Source organism: Ochotona curzoniae, unplaced genomic scaffold (genome assembly GCF_017591425.1).
Source record: "Ochotona curzoniae isolate NIBS_2020 unplaced genomic scaffold, NIBS_Ocur_1.0 contig_4612, whole genome shotgun sequence".
Lineage (NCBI taxonomy): Eukaryota > Metazoa > Chordata > Mammalia > Lagomorpha > Ochotonidae > Ochotona > Ochotona curzoniae.
In genome coordinates this window covers 14,927,880-14,946,821 of record NW_024466343.1, presented here as the reverse complement: position 1 = coordinate 14,946,821, position 18,942 = coordinate 14,927,880, and the positions used below count along the sequence as shown (strand labels likewise).

The following is an 18,942-nucleotide window of genomic DNA, read 5'->3' as shown; positions in this document are numbered from 1 at the left end:
TGGGACACTAAAGCAAATGGCTAACTAGTAAATGCTTTTGTTTTTATGGGCTATGTGGTCACAGTTTTCTCACTGTAGCACATAGGCAGCTATAGCATAAACAGTGGACATGGGAGCTGCTGTTACAGTGCAGCAAATAAAGCTGACACCTGCAGCACCTGGGCACCCTTTGTTTTAAATAGCAACCTGGGACCTGGCATATTATCTTAGCAGCCGAAGGTCTCACCTTGCACACGCTGGGATCCCATATGGGCCCTCGTTCTAATTCCAGTGGCCCTGCTTCCCATCTAGCTTTCGGCTTAAGGTCTGGAAAAGCAGTCAAGAACAGCCCAAAGCCTTGGGACCCTGCACCCACGTGGGAGACCCAGAAGGGGCTCTAGGCTCGGATTGGCTCAGCTTTGCCCGTTGCAACCGTTTGGGGAGTGAATCAACGGATGGAAGATCTTCCTCTCTGTCTATCCTCCTCTCTGTATATTTGACTTTCCCATGAAAATAAAATAAATCCTTTTAAAATTTGCCTCAGAAAAATAAGTACTGCCCATTAGAGATCCTAAGATGACATCAAGTGATCATCTGCCGTCCCTGGGTATTGATGAGGTATTGAGGTATTGTGGGAGGGTGCCAGGAACTACTCTTTCACCCTCACTTCCCCCTTCCCAGATATAAAAGAAAAAAAAAAAAGAACAGATATATATATATATATATATATATAAACGGTTGTCTTATTTACTTTTCCCCCGTATCTCTACCCTTCCTACCTTAATCATTGTCCACATGGACATACATCATTCTCAACTAAACATCATCAAAAATAAATTAATAAAGTGCTCACCCAGAGAGCAAGATTTTTGATAACTGGACTTGATCTAAAATAGATTGATGAAGTTTGTGTTTTCACTTATTGTAGTTAAATGCATTGAGCCACTTCCATGTACTAGTGTATGGGGTATATAGACATCCAGAAGACCATTCCTCAGAGGCTAACATGCGAAAACTGGTACGAATTTGAGTCACTTCTGATTCAGCTCCCTGCCGGTGTGTATGGGAAAACAAGGAAAAAGGGCTTGAATTTTTGGTCAGCTGCACTGACATGGAAGACCCAGAAGAAGCTCTGGGCTCCTGGCTGCAGACTGGCCCTACTTTCAACTGTTGGCAGCCATCTGGGGAGTGAACCAGTGGATGGAGGATCTCTCTTTGCCTCTATGTTTCTCTTTCCCTCCCTCTCCCGTTCTCCCTTCCTCATCCATTTCCTCTTAGCTCTTTCAGGTAAATAAGTAAATCAGTCTTCATTAAAAAAAAAATCAGGGCCATCAAGGAACTGGTCTAGAAGGAAAAGTAAATATGTTTCAATATTACAACAGATAGCTGGGTTTTTTTTTTTTAAGATTTATTTTTATTGTAAAGTCAAATATATAGAGAGAAGGAGAGACAGAGAGGAAGATCTTCCATCCGTTGATTCACTCCCCAAGTGGCTGCAACGGGCAGAGCTGAGCCAATCCGAGCCCAGAGCCCCTTCTGGGTCTCCCACGTGGGTGCAGGGTCCCAAGGCTTTGGGCTGTTCTTGACTGCTTTTCCAGACCTTAAGCCGAAAGCTAGATGGGAAGCAGGGCCACTGGAATTAGAACGAGGGCCCATATGGGATCCCAGCGTGTGCAAGGTGAGACCTTCGGCTGCTAAGATAGTATGCCAGGTCCCAGGTTGCTATTTAAAACAAAGGGTGCCCAGAGCAGATATGAGCATCTTTGCATGGGCATTCCAAACGTATTTTAATGAAAAGACATGCCAGTTAACCTTTACTCTACTTCTAGAAATTGACACGGAAATCTGAGAATTTAGATTTTAAGCACAATTTAAGCATTATCTAGGTTTTAATTTTATAAATGTTACAGAAAATTATTGCCCTTCCTGGGGGTACTACCATGCTGTTCTCACACAGATTCTACTAGCTGTCTCCTGCTGTGTAACTTTAGTGAATAATTTTGGAGCACTTTTTGTTTAAAAAGCAATCAAAGAAAAGTGTGATCTATTTCTTTGGGGTAATTTTATTTCCATGCTGAAAGGATGTTTTTTAACTTAAAAAAATACGGTGACTTTGCTTTCTTTGGATCTTCGTGGTTCTTTAATAGGAAATATTTTTGAATCATTTTCAATGAAGTTGAAAGGTAAGATATTTTTTTCCTATACCCTTCTAGAGAAATTGATTTTGCCTGTTCGCACCTCCATTAAAGCTCAGTTGACCTCTTTGTGGCTTTCATGGACACCCATTTAACCAGCAAGCAGACACGCTCCCCAGCCATACAACAGAGCTAACCTCTTAGTTTGGGCTGCTCTTCAGGCTGTTACTCTGAGGCTCTGCCTGCCTAGTACACCAGTTCTCAGCCTTAGTTGGTACCAATAGGTCTGTTACCTGCCTTACTACAATGATGTCACTCCTTGCTTTTCACCACCCTCAAAGGTTCTGGTGTAGTAAATCTGATGAAGGATGGATAAGCCTTCATTCCTTACAGTTTGTGCCCCATAGGGCATGCTGACGCTGATAACTTATTCCTGAGACCACACTTTGACAAACCATGTCCAAGCTAGCAAACGTCTAAAAGGCATTTTGGGACTCCAGATATATCTGACATTTTTAAAAATAAAAGTATTTTGTAGATGTTTATTCATTTCAGTTGTTGCATTTATACAATGAAGTACATCATATTAGAATGGAATTCCTTTAAATCATATTTTTACGTCCTTAAAGGTACTAATCAGGCCCACAGTGGAGGCCTAGGGACTGAAGTCCTCACCTTACATACCATATGGGTGCCGGTTCTAATCCTGGCAGCTCTGCATACCATCAGGCTCCCTACCTGTGGCCTGGGAAAGCAGTCAAGGATGGCCCAAAGCCTTGGTACCCTGGACCCATGTGGGAGACCCCAAAGGGGCTCCTGGCTACTGGCTTCAGATCGGCACAGCTCTGGCCATTGCAACCACTTGGGAAGTGAATCATTGGATGGAAGGTCTTCCTCTCTGTCTCTCCTCCTCTTGGCATATCTGCCTTTCAATGAAAATAAATAAATCTTAAAAGAAAAATAAAGATACTGATCTATGCCTGCTTGCTAATTAAACTAGGAAAATTAGATGATCTTGTTTTGGGCTTACAGAAAATAATTGAAAAATGCCCTTCAAAGATATCCTAAATAGGAAATGCATATGTTTTAAAAGCTAGGATTAATTTTTTTTTTTCCTGAGGCACAGCATGATAGCCTAGTGGCTACATCCTTGCCTTAAATGCACTGGCAGCCCATATGGGTGCCAGTTCATGTCCCAGCTGCTCCACTTCCCATCCAGCTCCTTGCTTGTGACATGGAAAAGCAGTGGATGATGGCCTAAAACATTGGGTTCCTGTACCAATGTGGAGACCTGGAGAAGCTCCTAATTCCTGGCTTGGGATCAGATCAGTTCAGCAACTTGCAACCACTTGGAAAGTGAGCCAGCAGATGAAAGACCTTTCTCTCTGTTTCTCTGTAAATCTGCCTTTCCAATAAAAATAAGTAAATCTTAGGGGGGGAAAAAACCCTCCAGGACCAAAACTATGGCATAGTGCTTAAAGCTGTCTTCAGCTGTGCTGACATCCCATACAGGCAGGCAGCAGTTCATGTGCCAGCTGCTCCAACTTTTTTTTTTTAAGATTTATTTAATTTTATTGTAAAGTCGGATATACAGACAGGAGGAGAGACAGCAAGGAAGATCTTCTGTTTATTGGTTCACTCCCCAAAGTGGCTACAGTGGCTGGAGCTAAGCCAATCTGAAAAAGTCTCCCAGGGGCGTGTGTAGGGTCCCAAGGCTTTGGGCTGTTCTGTTTGCTTTCCCAGGCCACAGGCAGGGAGCTAGAAGGAAAGTGGAGCAGCCGGGATATGAACCAGCACCCATGAGGCATCCCAACACATGCAAGGAGAGGACTTTAGCCACTAGGCTGCTGCACTGGGCCCAGAACAGTTTAATTTTTTAATCACCAACATTTATAGTACACTGTAAACTGTTTTTATGTGTTTATTAAGGAAATTGTGTAATATAAAATGAATTTTTTTATCCTAAAACTTGCAAAATATTTTAGCTGTCAAATATACTAAATACCTTCAATTCTAGTTGTGTTATAGAGGATCTTGCACTCGATTGTATATTCTCTTTAGAGGGAATAATGACATGTACTTGATTTTAAGTTTCAACCTCCAGTCTAGAAACTTTTCGCAGGTAGGTTATTATAGGTTCCAGAAAGGTTTGGATTTTGCATTTATTCCCGTATCTGCTTGCTAATCTCTGCTCAGTACTGTGGAACAAACTGACTTTGCTATCGCTGTCATACGTATAAACTGTTTCCCTGGAAAGTCTTTGTCCTTTCACCTCTGTTGATCACTGGTTCATTATTGTAGTCCTAGTACAGAAACAGTGCCTAGAATATGGTAGACTGTGTAATAAGGAGTAAATGATCAGTTAGGTAAAGGAGCTGACAAGATCTGCTTTATTGTCCAAAATCTGCATTTGCTTGAATTATGCTAAGAAGATATCTAATTGTTTAACTTACCAGTTTTTCAGGACTTTAGTGTCTCTCCAGAAAGACCTCTCCCTTCCCCCCAAAAAAGTCCCTGCTAACTCTAAAATGCTAGGATATAGTTAATTCATGAACTGTTTAACCAACCTTTGAGCCAGTGTTTCTCTAGTAAACCTAGTCATGTTTTGTAGAGTGTTATATCCTAATAAACGTTAAAAGTGTAAAAATCTATGTTAATTAGACATGTGCATTAGCTCGGGAGGAAATGTATGCTTTGATGACAGACTGTTGAAAATTCCCTACATTAACATGGAGAAGCAATTTGAAAAAATCAATTAATAGCATATTAGATGCTTGAAATTTGCCAAGAATATAGAACTTAGATGTTCTTACCATAAGTGAAAAGAAAAGCTTAACTATATGAGGTGATAGGTATGTTTATTAGCTTGATGGTACAAAATCATTTCATAATGCAGATTATATCAAAAAAACTAAGTTGTTAGACGTTATGTAATTCCCATTTTAACCCAGCATCCTAGATACAGAAAACATTGTGCAGCCTGAAAGAACATTTCAGCATGGTTACAAAACACAAGGTCATGTTTATCAAGTACCTACTTAGCTGTGGATTTCTAGAATGATTCTTGTCCCAGTGCAATTCAGTAGTTTATGTGATGCCCTCAATAAACTGTAGAATTTAATTCTGTGAACTTTCATTACCTAGTAGATTGCCTGTATGTATTAAACACTAAATAAATATAAGAAGAGTCCATTGATGAACAAGTACCAGGCACTATATTTATGTTTTCATATGTATCCTAATAACATATATCCTGTGTTTGTGCTTTATCAGCTTGTAGTCTGGTTCTGAAAAATTAGTTCAGCTGAGAAGGCCTTGTTATATTTACAAAGCCAAGATTTTAACTCGAGTCTGTTCACAAAATTAGTGTTTTGTGTTTTTTTTCTTCCAATTGACAACTTATCGGATCTAAAATATAATTTCTGATGCGTATGTAATTCTGTACTAGGAATACTCAAGTTACTTTTTGAAGTATAAAATCTATTACTGATACTGATTTGACAATTTATGGTTTTATGTTATATCAAAGGAATTTGGTGAGTTAAAGCGTTTCATTTATCTTTGAACTTCATTATGCCAGAATGAGCCATACTTTAAAACATTTAACTGGGACTGATATAGTGGCTCCACAGGCTGACCTTGTACCTCCATCCCTAATGGGCACTGGTTTGTGTCCCAGCTGCTCCACTTATATAGACTGGGAAAGCAGCAGAGAATGGCTGAAGTCCTTGGGTCCCAGCATCCATAGGAGAGACCCAAAAGAACTTCCTGGCTCCTGGCTTTGAATCAGCTCAGCTTCAGCTGTTGCAGCAGTTTGGAGAATGAGGCATCAGATGAAGGATTTCTCTATTTCCTCTCTTAAATCTGTCTTTCAAATAACAATAAATCAATTTTTAAAAAATTTTAGCTGTCAGATTGCAGTCATCTGGTCTGTATTGTATTAAGGTTATTTTAAGCCAAAGTCTCAGCTTTGTGCTTGAAGAATGAGTTATTTGTAATTTTTTACCCAGAAATCTAGATTGAAAAATAAATACAACTGAACAAGTATGTAGGTTTAGTGCTACCTCTGTGTCACTCTGCCTTTCAAATAAATAAAAAATACATTATTAAAAAAAAAATCTAAAATTTTAGGGCTGGAAGGATCCCTTGACTATGGTGGGCTAGGGATTGCAATTAGATGGCTAAATTTGAAGAAATTTCAACGTTCCATGTTTTTAGGGATTAAAAGGGATGGTGAAACCAAAAAGTAGCAGTAGTCAGAAGGGAAGTTGGCTTCTGAGCACCCCACCCTTTTAAAATCTGTCCCATTTTGAGTTCCAGGAGGTTGGCATGTGGGGGGCAGTTGTTTTTAAAACTCCCTTATTTATGGTAAAACACAGAGAAAAAACTTCAAGAATTTCATCTGTTTCCTTGAAAGTTAGTAATAGAACCAAGATTAAGAGTGCACCCCTGAATATCAAGACAGTGTTATCTTTGTAATGTCAGCCTTACACCTGTTTAGCCTACTATTTGTAAAGGCCCCGTGAAGCTGCCCAAGACAGAGGTCACCAATGAACCTGTGAGGGTGAGCAAGTGAAATAACAAAAGAAAATGCCTGAGAGTTTAAGGGTAAAAGAAAAGACAAATGTTGGTATTTTACTTCTTCTTAAGTTAACTAGTGTGTCTTGTGGTAGCAGAATCATTCTAATGGAAATGCCAGAGCTGATGAAAATTCCAAAAAGATAAAGCTGTCCCTTAGGGATCAATGACTTAATGCTGGCAGGGTAGCTAAAGCCTAAATATTTTAGGCAGTGCAAACAAAGCTAGAGTCCTAAAATTTGTCTTATGATACTAGAAACACAGATTTAAGGCACTTTGGGCCTCTTTAAAGTAAATGTGACAGTGAAAGAATGGCTTGAAAGTTATATTGGCCATTGTAAGGCTATACTTAAAATGCATAGAAAGGAAAATGTGAGGGGTCTTCAGAAAGTTCATAAAATGTGCATTATGAAAAACTGTATGGATTTCACATTTTTTACACCAAAATAATTTTTTAGTTGCTTTTTTCAGCCTTGGAAGTCATAATGTGCTCAGTGCCTGCAGTTCCTTATTTGTAAGAAAAAAATTTTGGCTATACTGAACAAAGGTGACTTCTTGTTTGTTCATTTGAAAGGCAAACTTAGAGAGAGGAATGAATAGTGGTCCTGCTTCTGCTGGTTTACTCCCCAGATGACTGCAATGGGCCAGCAAGTGAAGAGCAAGGAGTTTATTCTGGGTCTTCCACATGGGTGCTGGGGCCCAAGCAACTGAGTCATCTTTCATTGCTTTCTCAGGTTCATTGGCAGGGTCCTGGAATGGAAATGGAACCATTTCCAAATGGAGCAATCAGACTTGGCCTGCCACACGACAATGCTGGCCCTCTATATTAAAGTTTTAGTCTGTTGTGAATGGTTGTTTGGCTTAGATGTTAAGCTACCAGTTGGAATGCCTGTATCCCATATCAGAGTGCCTAGGTTTAAGACCATGTTCTATTCTACAGCTTTCTGCAAATTGACAGTTTAGGATGCAGCAGATGGTGTCTTGAATAGTTATATCCCTGACACTGCCTGGGAGACCTAGATTGAAGTCCTAATCCCTTGTCTGTCTTGTTCCTGACCTGGCTGTTGTGGGCATTTGATGAGTGAGCTAGCACAGAGGGAAAATTTTCTCTGGCTATCTTTCTGTGTATGTTTCAGTATCTCTGTGTCTCAAATAAATGATTTTAAGGGTGCCATGTTCTTTTAGATAAGTAGAATTCTAAAACATGTGCTTATTGGGCCCTGTGCTGCAGCCTAGTAGCCAGAGTCTTTGCCTTGCATACGCCAGGATCCCATATGGGCCCTGGTTTGTATCCCAACTACTACATTTCCCATCCAGCTCTCTGCTGAGGTCTGGAAAGCAGTCTAGGATGCCCCACAGCCCTGGACCCTGCACCTGCCTGGGAGACCCAGAAGAAGCTCCTGCCCCTGGCTTTAGGCCGTTGCAACCACTTAGCGAGTGAACCAGTGGATTGATGATCTTTCTCACTGTGTCTCCTTCTCTCTGTGAATCTGCCTTTCTAGTAAAAATAAATAACTCTTTTAAAATGTGCTCAGGGTTATGTGATGCGTTTTATTGAGTAAATGAGCTAACTTCCTGTGTTTTATTATATGACTTTATTATTAATTATTCATTATTTTTATCATCAAGCACAAGAAAGAGGGATTAAAGAAGTTAAGTCACTTATAATGTTCCACAAACCAGTGAATGAGCTAGGGTTATTGCTCAGTGACTTCAAACCTATAAAACCACTACATGTTACTGTTTCGTTAAACTAAATTTTATGTCCATGAAAGGTTAAGCCCATATAGTTTGATAACCTTTCTTAATGAAGAGTTTACATAATTTGCTTTTACATTGCTGGTTGTAATGGTTGGCTGAGTAACTACTAGTAAAGGAAAAAAATATAAGACACTGAGCATTTCAGCTAAAAGATTATTAGTGTGAACTCTGATTTTTCAGGTAACAGGCTAAAAACCCGCAGTCTAAAGCATACTGCTGCTCACTAGCAGGCATTGTTGTCTCTGTTAGAAAATGGTGGCATTCTGATACTAACTAAACTCCAGTGATGCTGATCAACACATGTAATGGGCATTTAGCCTCCCTAACTCCAGGTTGGCAACATTTGTGGCTCAAGTATTTGGGTTCCCGTATGATACCCATATGGGAGATGTGGATTGAGTTGCCAGCTCTCAACTTTGACCCTGCGCAGTCCTGGCCATTGTGGGCGTTTAAAGAGTGAGCTAGCAGATGGAAGGTCTCTTTTATCTGGGTTTTTTTTTTTTTTTTGGTTTTGTTTTTGTTTTTTTCCTGTCTGTCTCCCTTCTGTTAAGTAAATAAAAATTAAAACACAAAACATTCCGCATTTTCTTTGCATTTCTTTAACATCAAAATGGTGTATTAGTTGTTTTAAATCTTTATGTTCTGAGTGCCTTATAAAATGCCTGCTTGACACAGAATATTGGAGCCAAAATCCACCCCCCCAGTAAGTAAATGTAATCATTACAATTTTAGAATTGAAAGAATGTGTAACATGTCATATGCTTGTATTTTTATGTTTCTCTGAACATTTTCCTGTTTGCAGCTTTTTTACACAGTATCAGCAATGACATTAGACTCAAATTCCCATGTGACTTTTGAACCTTTTTTGTTATGCCTTGTTTAACTTTGGAGATCTAAAGGATTTTAGCAAAGATTTAGTGTTAAAAAAGTAAAACAGCCAAAACATGAAGTGTACATTGAAAATTATATACAAAAAAACTGAAATAAGAGGAAAGCATTCTAATTTTTGAAATGTCTCTTAATGGAAGCCTTATGATTCAGTTACATGCACAAGGTAATTTGTGTTTGTATGATTAAGAGAAATGATGCTTAAAAGATGTGAAGCTATGGGATCTTTTCTTCCTTAGAGTTGCCCTCCCATCTCTATGACAGGAAACCTCTCTCTCACTTTCTTAAATAAAGCTTGCTTTGGTTTAAAAAAAAAAAATGTAAAAGACTGTAAGAACATCTGTATCATATTACCCATGGACAAGAATGTATATGTGTATATGTTCTGTGATCTCTGGACCGTAGGATAACTGGTTTAGAAAAATTACATTTCAGAGTTTTTATCAACATAAAGTGTACAGTGATTCTAGACTTTATCATTTAATTCCAGTGGTGGAATAGGTGGTCAAGGAAGCAATTCGTTTTCATAGTAGGTTGACCTGGCTTTGCATTTTGTTTATCATTGCTGTTCTATTTGACCATTGTTGCATGGCACAGATTTGGAGCACAGAAAAGTTACTACACCAGAGCACTTAGCAACTGCTGCTTATCTGCTGAGATCTGGTGCAAATAATTTGTTGCTAATTCAGAAACATGCAAGTTTATAAATGATTTATTTACTCTTTAAATTGCACAAGATTCAGCTGTATCCCAGAGATAACCTCAGTCTTGAGCACTCTATTTAAGTTTGTTTTGTTACGTGACTAAGAAAGCATGGTGTTGCAGCTGTCAACTGGGTATGCCATGGAATGTGTATTTTGCACATAAATATCATGTGTCATTTGTAGACATGAGTAAGAAAGCTGGGGACGTTCTGCACTATATCACTAAGCTTGTTCCCAGCTTTCTCCCTGTTGACTGACATGAATGTTCACGTGCCAACATATTCCCTTGTGCAGCCACTGATGAGCTAGCTGAAATTCTGCCTTTCTATCCCACCCCAGAAAGAGTTACAGGAATACGTCTTTAATCAACCCAGACTTTAAGTTTTTAAGTAATAGCATAAGAATTGTACACTTTAATGAATTTTAATGTCTACCTGTGGTAGATTGAACAGCTGTGCCATGGTGTATGACTTATACTGTCAGTTTCAGTTTCAAAATGGAGGAAGGCCATATTTCATTGTGTGACATTACAAAGTTACAGACACCAGTTACTATTGGCATTATTGTAAGAGTGTTCTGTAACCAGGTCTTTTTGCTACCTTGTGATACTAGAAATTATCACCAAATACGGTTTTTTGTTTTGTTCTGCTTTGTTTCAAATAAGGTTTAAAGTTGATATATTCGAAGAGTTTGGATCTTCATCTATTTATCTTTATATATGACAAAGATTCATGACACAATAAGTATAGATGTTACAGAAGACCAGCTATTCTATTAGTGAATATTGATGACTTGTTCTAGAGTTCTTACGTAAGCATATCTTACATATTTTTTGTTTAAATATCCTCAATAATGCCTCTTTTTAAATTTTTGTAAAAGATATTAAACACTTTATCCTAAGGAAATAGCTACTGATTTAATGTTGTCACCTTTAAAAATTTTAATGCAATGTGCTCTGATTTTGATTTTTTATTAAAAAGGTACTATGAACTGGATCTTCATAAAAGTCTCCTAGACAATCTGAGGAACAAAGTGATCATTGAATACCCAACATTTCATGTGGTGTTGAAGGGATCCAGTAATGACATGAAAATTCTTCAACAAGGTAGACATAAATTTGTTTCTGCAGTGCTTAAAATATCTAGAGAATCTGAAGCATTTGTAAGACTGACCTTACATCTTTTCGTATGTTTTTCTCTTATGTTTTCACTTTTCTATAGTTGACTATATTTGTTAGTAATGTAAGAAATCAAATGAGTGTGCTGCTTTTTCTGACCTGCTGGAAAGTGTGTAAGCTTGTGGTGCCCATTTTACATGAATGAGTAAAACTAAGTGTCAAGCTGTAAGAGATAACTTGGCCTCACTGGGGTTCTGTTATTTTCTCTCTCAGTCATTCATTTCCTCATTTATTGATGAATCCAGTAGTCTTTACGGAGCAGTCTTAGTCCAAGATCAGATAAGCTTACTCCCTAATTAAAACTCCTTTTAAAAAATTATTGAGCTTGAAAGTCAGAATTATATATAGAGAGAGAAACAAAAATTTCCATCCAGTGTTCACTCCCCAAATGGCTGCAGTGGCCAAAGCTGAGCTGATCTGAAGATGGAAGCCAGGAGCCTCCTCTGAAACTCACATGTGTACAGGGGTGCAAGGACCTGAGTCATACTCCTCTACTTTCCCAAGCCACTGCAGGGAGCTGGATCAGTACATTGGGCAGCCAGGACCTGGACTGGCACCCATGTAATGATGCCAGCACTTCAGGTGGAAAATTAGTTTGCTACACCACTGCACTAAAACTCTTGACAGAATCCTAATTGATGAATTACAGAAGGGCTTTATTGTCCTACCTTGTAACAAAATATAAGGTGGCAAGAAATATTTTGTTATAGAATTTAGTTGTATTTAGAACAAGCTAGTGCTATTAACACTCGACATCATCTTTTAAGCATATTTTCCTCTTGATTTTGTGCCCTTGGCCATATGGAGAAGTGTTTGAGTTAAAGAAGAAAAGAAACACAAAGGCATATCAACAGAAAGTTTTTTAGGAAGCGAAGCAATTGGAACCATATCAGTGCCCATGGTCACATGGAGATCTGCGCCATAGGCAGCAGCTTAATCTACTATGCCACAGTGCTAATAGTGGATAAAATGACTTACATTTCTGAATAGGATTCCATAGCATGAATAAAACTCAGTTAAAAGATGATTAAAACTATCGGACACTACTTTGAGCTAAGAACTACAGATCCAAGCCAGGTTTCATTCTAAGGTCCTTCTGAGAAATGTGAAATCCTTTGCCGTAAATTGAGCTCTTTGGAACAAAACAAATAATATGTATACACACACACATACGCATTACTTACTGTCCAAGTTTCACTGTTAAACTGGTGCATGGACTGTCAGAAGCAGTGAACTTACATTATAAGGTATTTTCTTTATATGTGCATAGCTTTTTATTCCTGGTAAAAGTTAACAGAATACATCTTTTTTTTCCCTCAAGATAAGCTAAATTTTGTCAGTGCCACAAACTGATACCAGATTGTAATCAGCAAATATGAATTATTCAGTTATTAATATGAGCCTCTAAATCTTGTATTCATTCTTTATATTTTTCATAATTTGAGGGACAGTTTTGTTTCTTAAAATACATAGGAGCTGTAGCTTTAAATGACCAGTTCCATTTTTTTTAGAACTTTATAAAACCTTACTTTTTCCTTAATATATTCCCTCTCTAAATGTTAGTTTCAGGGAAAGTTGTTAGTAATGTCAGTTACTAGCCAGGGCAAACATTGTCTGTGTAAATAAACACAGCTCACACAGCTCCTCTTTCACCTTGTTTAGAAATGCATGTCCAAGTAAGGCTTCCTGTAATGAAGCAATAAGAAAAACCCACTTTCGTGTAGGTTCTTGGAGCCTTATTAAATAAGCTTTGCTCTTGGTAGGTATATAATGTTAAACTTATTTACAAGAAAACAGGCAACATGTGCTTTTAGTACAGAGGACTTATTTAGAACTGCTGTAGCCAAGGAACTGAAGATCTGACAGGAGTTTAAGACCACTGTCAATGTTATCATTGAAGCTAAACATACCTTGACAGTAGTGCCAAATCTTCCTATGTTCACATACAGTCTTGGAAGCTATTCAGGGTGCCTCTTCCTTTGTCATTCTCATAGCATCGGATAATCTGCAGGTGGTCACTTAATGAGGGAGGGGATTATATATGAACAAGGCATTTTCTTTGGAAAGCCTTAAAATTCTTTCTCTCTCCAAAGGCAAAGAAAAAAAGTTGGATTTTGATCCTGAGTTTATAGTACAAGGTGTCTCTTTTCTAGTTGGGGGAAATGTGTGTCTGGGCTGGAATTCAGTAGTTTCCACACTCGATGGTTGTTATAATGTTTATTGTGATTATAGATTGCCATAATTTATTCTTTTCAAATATCTGCCTGTATCAGTCGACACTGGGCAGGATTTTTTTTTTTAAAGATTTACTTTTATTATTTTTTTATTGGAAAGGCAGATATACAGAGAGGAGAGACAGAGAGGAAGATCTTCCGTCCGATGATGCACTCCCCAAGTGAGCGCAACAGCCGATGCTATGCCAATCCGAAGCCAGGAGCCTCTTCCGGGTCTCCCACGCGGGTGCAGGGTCCCAAAGCTTTGGGCTGTCCTCGACTGCTTTCCTGGGCCACAGGCAGGGAGCTTGGTGGGAAGCAGGGCTGCCGGGATTAGAACCGGCGCCCATATGGGATCCCGGGTATGCAAGGCGAGGACCTTAACCACTGCGCCATCATGTCGGGCCCAGTAGACAAGGTTTTAAAAAAATCCTGCCCTGGGCCCGGCGCAGTGGCGCAGTGGTTAAGGTCCTCACCATGCACGCCCGGGATCCCATATGGGCGCTGGTTCTAATCCTTGCAGCCCCGCTTCCCTTCCAGCTCCCTGCCTGTGGCCCGGGAAAGCAGTCGAGGATGGCCCAAAGCTTTGGGACCCTGCACCCGCATGGGAGACCTGGAAGAGGCTCCTGGCTTCGGATCGGCATAGCATCGGCCCGTTGCGCTCACCTGGGGAGTGAAACATCGGACGGAAGATCTTCCTCTCTGTCTCTCCTCTCTGTATATCTGCCTTTCCAATAAAAATAAAATAAATCTTTTAAAAAAAGAAAAAACCTTGTCTATTGCTTTTTAAAGAATGAAGGGAAGTGACTGAAATAGAGTAAGCAATTAAGCTGGGCCACCAGATTAGAAGTAATAAGTACTGATTACCTGCCTTGCTGACAGTAGAAAGTGCTTCGAATGGTTTGGCTTAGGAGAGGTATTTGGCCTAATAATGATTAAAATGCTGATATTCCATATCAGTGTACCCCAGTTTCATAAGTGGAGCCGAGTCTTGACTCCAGCTTTTTGCTAATTGCAGACCTTGGGAGGTAGTGGCGGTGCCTGAAGTTAATTGAATTGTTGGCTTGGCAAACCAGAGTTGAATTCTTACCTCCCAGGCTTTAATCGCATCCCATTCTAGCCATTGCAGACATTGGAGGAGTGAACTAGCAGATGGAAACTCATTCTGTCTCTGAAGTAAATAAATGGAAATAGAGAAACTGACACTGTGGCATAGAAGGTTAAGCTGGTGCCTATGGTACAGGTCTACATGTGACCGTGGGTGCTGCTTTGATTCCAACTTTGCTTCACTAACTAAAAAACTTTCTGTTGATATGCCTGGTTAATGGCCTGAGTGCTTGAGCCCCTGCACCCACATGAAACCTGGAAGAAGCTCCTGGTTCCTGGCTTTGGCCTAGCCCAACCCCAGCTTTTGCAGCCATTTATGGAGTGAACCCACTGATGGAAGACTTTCCCCTATAACTGTGTCTAAAATAAAATAGCACATTGGGTCTGGCACAATAGCATAATGGTTAAAGTCCTCACCTTTAACGTGCTAAGATCCCATATGGGCGCCGGTTCTAATCCCGGCGGTCCCACTTCCCATCCAGCTCCCTGCCTGTGGCCTGAAAATGCAGTTGAGGACGGCCCAAAGCCTTGGGACCCTTCCCCCGTGTAGGAGACCTAGAGTAAGCTCCTGGCTCCTGGCTTCGGATTGGCTCAGCTGCAGCCATTGCGGCCACTAGGGGAATGAATCATCAGATGGAAGATCTTTCTGTCTCTCCTCCTCTCTGTATGTCCACCTTTCCAATAAAAATAAATAAATCTTAAATAAATAAATATAACTTTAAAATAGAAAAACTTACATCAATATAGTACTTTTAAGAATGGTGCACACCGGGCCCAGCACGGTGGCGCAGGTGGTTAAAGGTCCTCACCTTGCACGCCCGGGATCCCATATGGGTGCCGGTTCTAATCCTGGCAGCCCCGCTTCCCATCCAGCTCCCTGCTTGTGGCCTGGGAAAGCAGTCGAGGACGGCCCAAAGCTTTGGGAACCTGCACCCTGTGGGAGACCCAGAAGAGGCTCCTGGCTTTGGATCGGCATAGTATCGGCCCGTTGCGCTCACTTGGGGAGTGAATCATGGGACGGAAGATCTTCCTCTCTGTCTCTCCTCTCTGTATATCTGCCTTTCCAATAAAAAAATAATAAAAATAAATCTTAACAAAGAATGGTGCACATTGCTTGACAGGCCCTTATCTCTCACATGGGTGGCCAGTGTGCAGACACTTGGGCCATCTTCTGCTGCTTTCCCAGGTCATTAGCAGGGAGCTGGATCAGAAGTGGAGCAGCGGGAATATGAATTGACCTCCATGTGGAATACCAGGATCTCAGATCGAGGCCTTAAACATTAGTGCCAGCCTAGACAAGCAGATTTAAATGACTACATTTCAATTTAAGCAAAGAAGAGAAAATTGCTGTTAAGCAAGATTACTATACATGTTTGAGGGCAAAGACTGGGCAAACTAGTTCTGCTAATCTGTCCATTTCTTTTTGGTCCAATAAATCCTTCCTTCCACTCATCTTCCTCACATTCCTTCTTGCCCTGTTTTCTCCCTTTAAATGGGTGTCTCAGACTCATGAACACACACATAAACTTCATGGCAAATAGGTGTTATAATTGGAATTGCATACATATTGGATATAAATTATGGAGGAAGCATAGGAAAACTGTTATTTTGAGAGAGTTTTCTGAGTAGAACTTAATTTGGTGCATTACTCACAGGAAAGACACACAACTTTAGTTGCTGATACAACATGAGACCTAGGTGCCATCAGTTGAATATGAGACAAAGTCTAGGGTTACAGTTCCAGCAGGAGTGTTCATAAGTTGTGAGCCCTTGATCATTCACTCTGTTTTAACCTTAGCAATTTAAAAATTATAATCTAGTCTTACATTCTAAAGGAACTCAATGTGATCCATCTGCTAGTTAGTCCTGCTCACTCAGGCAAGAGAGGAGCATCCAAGGAGTTCCCTCTGTTCTGAGTCATTTCCCTGTGAAAAGAAGATGGTGGCTTCTGCCAACCCAGTGTCACTCAGTGTAAACTGACCTACAGTTGTTAAGTTCATACAGAAAATCATGGAAAAATCTATTTTGCTACATGTGGCCAGCCTGTGTGATAGTAGTGATCTAGTGGCATGAGTGCGATCAGAACCACACGTTGAAGTGACCATTCTCAAGTCTTCCACACAGTTAAGAGGGATGTTACCTCACAAGATATAATTGCCACTTTGACATCTCTATTGTGGCTGTGATTGTATATTCTAGCTGCCTGGAACATGACACAGTTTGTCTGTCCTCGTGAGCTGTGCTGTTGCTATGCATCAGAAGGGAGGAGAGAAGAGGAAAAAACAGAACAGGCTAAACAGAAACAGTATAAACATTTGACTGTATGTTTACTTTTTTTTTTCCAGTGAAAAGTGAATCTACCAAGAACTTTGGCAAAGAAAAATTGAACTCTCTTTCTGGAAGAAATTGAAAATTCCCAGACAGTTGGGGAAGGACAATGCACTGTTAGACTGTTAGGTGATTGTGATGTTATGGTTGTAATTTTTTGTTTGCTTGAAAAGGAATTAAACAGTCTTAAATTTTAAAAGTGCATTTTATAACCTTTTTAATCAACTGACTTGTAAATTTTCCATTTATGTTTATAACCCCGTTTTTTTCCGTCTGAAGAATATAGTGTGTGTTAAGTCTTGGCTTTCAGCTATGTTTAATTCTACAGGCTGAAATTTTTAATTTGTCAGTTCAATACAATACCAAACCCAGTGATAACCTGTGTTAACTGCAAAGTTGGCATTCCCCTTAGTGGAATCTCTAAACAGAAAGATGGTGTCAAATGCACCATCTTGTCAAAGAGAACTGCTCCTCCATCAGCATTCTATATGTGGGGTTTTCTATGTAAGTTAACTGTTAAAACAGCTTTTGTCCTTAGGAAACTTCCAATACAGTGTCTTGTGTAAAGGCTGAATAAATTCTTGCAACCACAGTTTCCTACAGTCTACTCAGAAAATCAACAACTTCACATTGTTTGACTCTTGAGTGCCAACAAATTTGACTCTACTTTTTCACAGAATAAACATTGTCTTACAAATTCATTCCTCTGATCCCATTCCAAGTCCATTCATATCATGACCACACCAGAGATGTTGTAGTGACCAGTGTGATATAGTGTTTTGATGCGTTTAGCAAGAACTAAACAGAATACTTGGAGCTCTTCAGTGTGTTATAAAATGTATATGTACATATGTGAGTGTTTGTATATATGTATATATATATGGCTTAATTTGTACCTTCTGAAAGTTCACATTAAAATTAAGGTTTCCTAATTTTACTGATGGTTATGTAGTTATGAAGCTACAGCATAAATATAAAGGATTATTAATCTGTATTGCATCTGTGTTCTTAATGTTTAAAAAGCAGTGATAACATTGGATATTAATAAAATTCATTTTCAGGTTTTTTTTTTTTATTAATCGTAGGAGGTTTATTCCAGCAGGGCAGGAACTTGACCAAGCTGGTGGGAAGGCGAAGTGGAAGGGGAGTAAAGGGGTTGGGGAGGCTGGAAGGAGCAGAGAGAGCGAGCCGCATCTGGGGGGCTGTTTTATGCCATTCAGGTGAGCCCGCTAGGTATGGCAGGCAGGGATTGGGAGGGATTGAGGGCAGGCCCCAGGGGATTGGTTCCTGAGACTGACACAGGTGATTGCCTAAGGATGATTGGTAAGTGGACGGGGTTGAGGAAGGAGCTGAGAGATTGGGGGTGGGATTCTCAGGTGAAATGCTGGGTTAAATCTGATTGGTAAAAGGCTGGACTGGCGTGAATTTCTTGAGCTATGAGGAAGAGGAATTGGCTCTGGGTCCAGGGTGGGATATTCGAATAACTCCTTCCATTCCTCCCTTTTGTTATATATAAAGGAAAAGGGAGCATTTCCTCTATGGCTTCTTTAAGCTGAGATTTCTCTTGGCAGTGGTTGCAGCCTGGTGGGAGGAATGGGAGACAGAAGGATGCTCCAAGTCCTGCAAAAGAAACTGGTTAATGGTTTGATGAGAAAAAATTTTTTACATTTGAATAGATGACACAGGAATGGAGGGAGGGGTTATTATTAAGAGTGCTTTTGAAAAGGTGGACTTTCAGTTTAAATACTGAGTAAATTTTAGACCAACAGGAAATGCGAAAAAGAAATGGCAGAGTCATTAAAGAAACTGAGTAGAAATATGAAAAGATGGTAAGTTGAGTGTTGATATAAGCTCATGGAACACAAGTACGTAACTAGGGTTAGAAAATAGAAAAAATAATCCCAAGACAATGGTGATAAAAAGATGTCATAAAACTACTAATAGAAATGTGATTAATCAAAAGGAAGGCCTTACAATTTCAGAGATTCATGTACATCTTAAAGCAGCTTTGTGAATCCTCTAGTATTATAAAAATTTACATGGAGTTATATACACTATCATACTGAATATCA

General features: G+C 39.7%; 1 protein-coding gene across 2 annotated transcripts in view; it reads left to right on the top strand.

The window, feature by feature from the left end:
• The window catches only part of ZNHIT6 (zinc finger HIT-type containing 6), a 48,734-nt gene extending 30,873 nt beyond the window's left edge, over positions 1-17,861 (top strand). For both annotated transcript variants that reach the window (XM_040987384.1, XM_040987383.1), the window contains 2 exons: positions 11,026-11,150; positions 16,888-17,861. In XM_040987384.1, coding sequence (XP_040843318.1) covers positions 11,026-11,150; positions 16,888-16,952 — 190 coding nt within the window. In that variant the 3' untranslated portion in view covers positions 16,953-17,861. The remainder of the gene's footprint in view (positions 1-11,025; positions 11,151-16,887) is intronic.
• Positions 17,862-18,942: the final 1,081 nt, after the last annotated feature.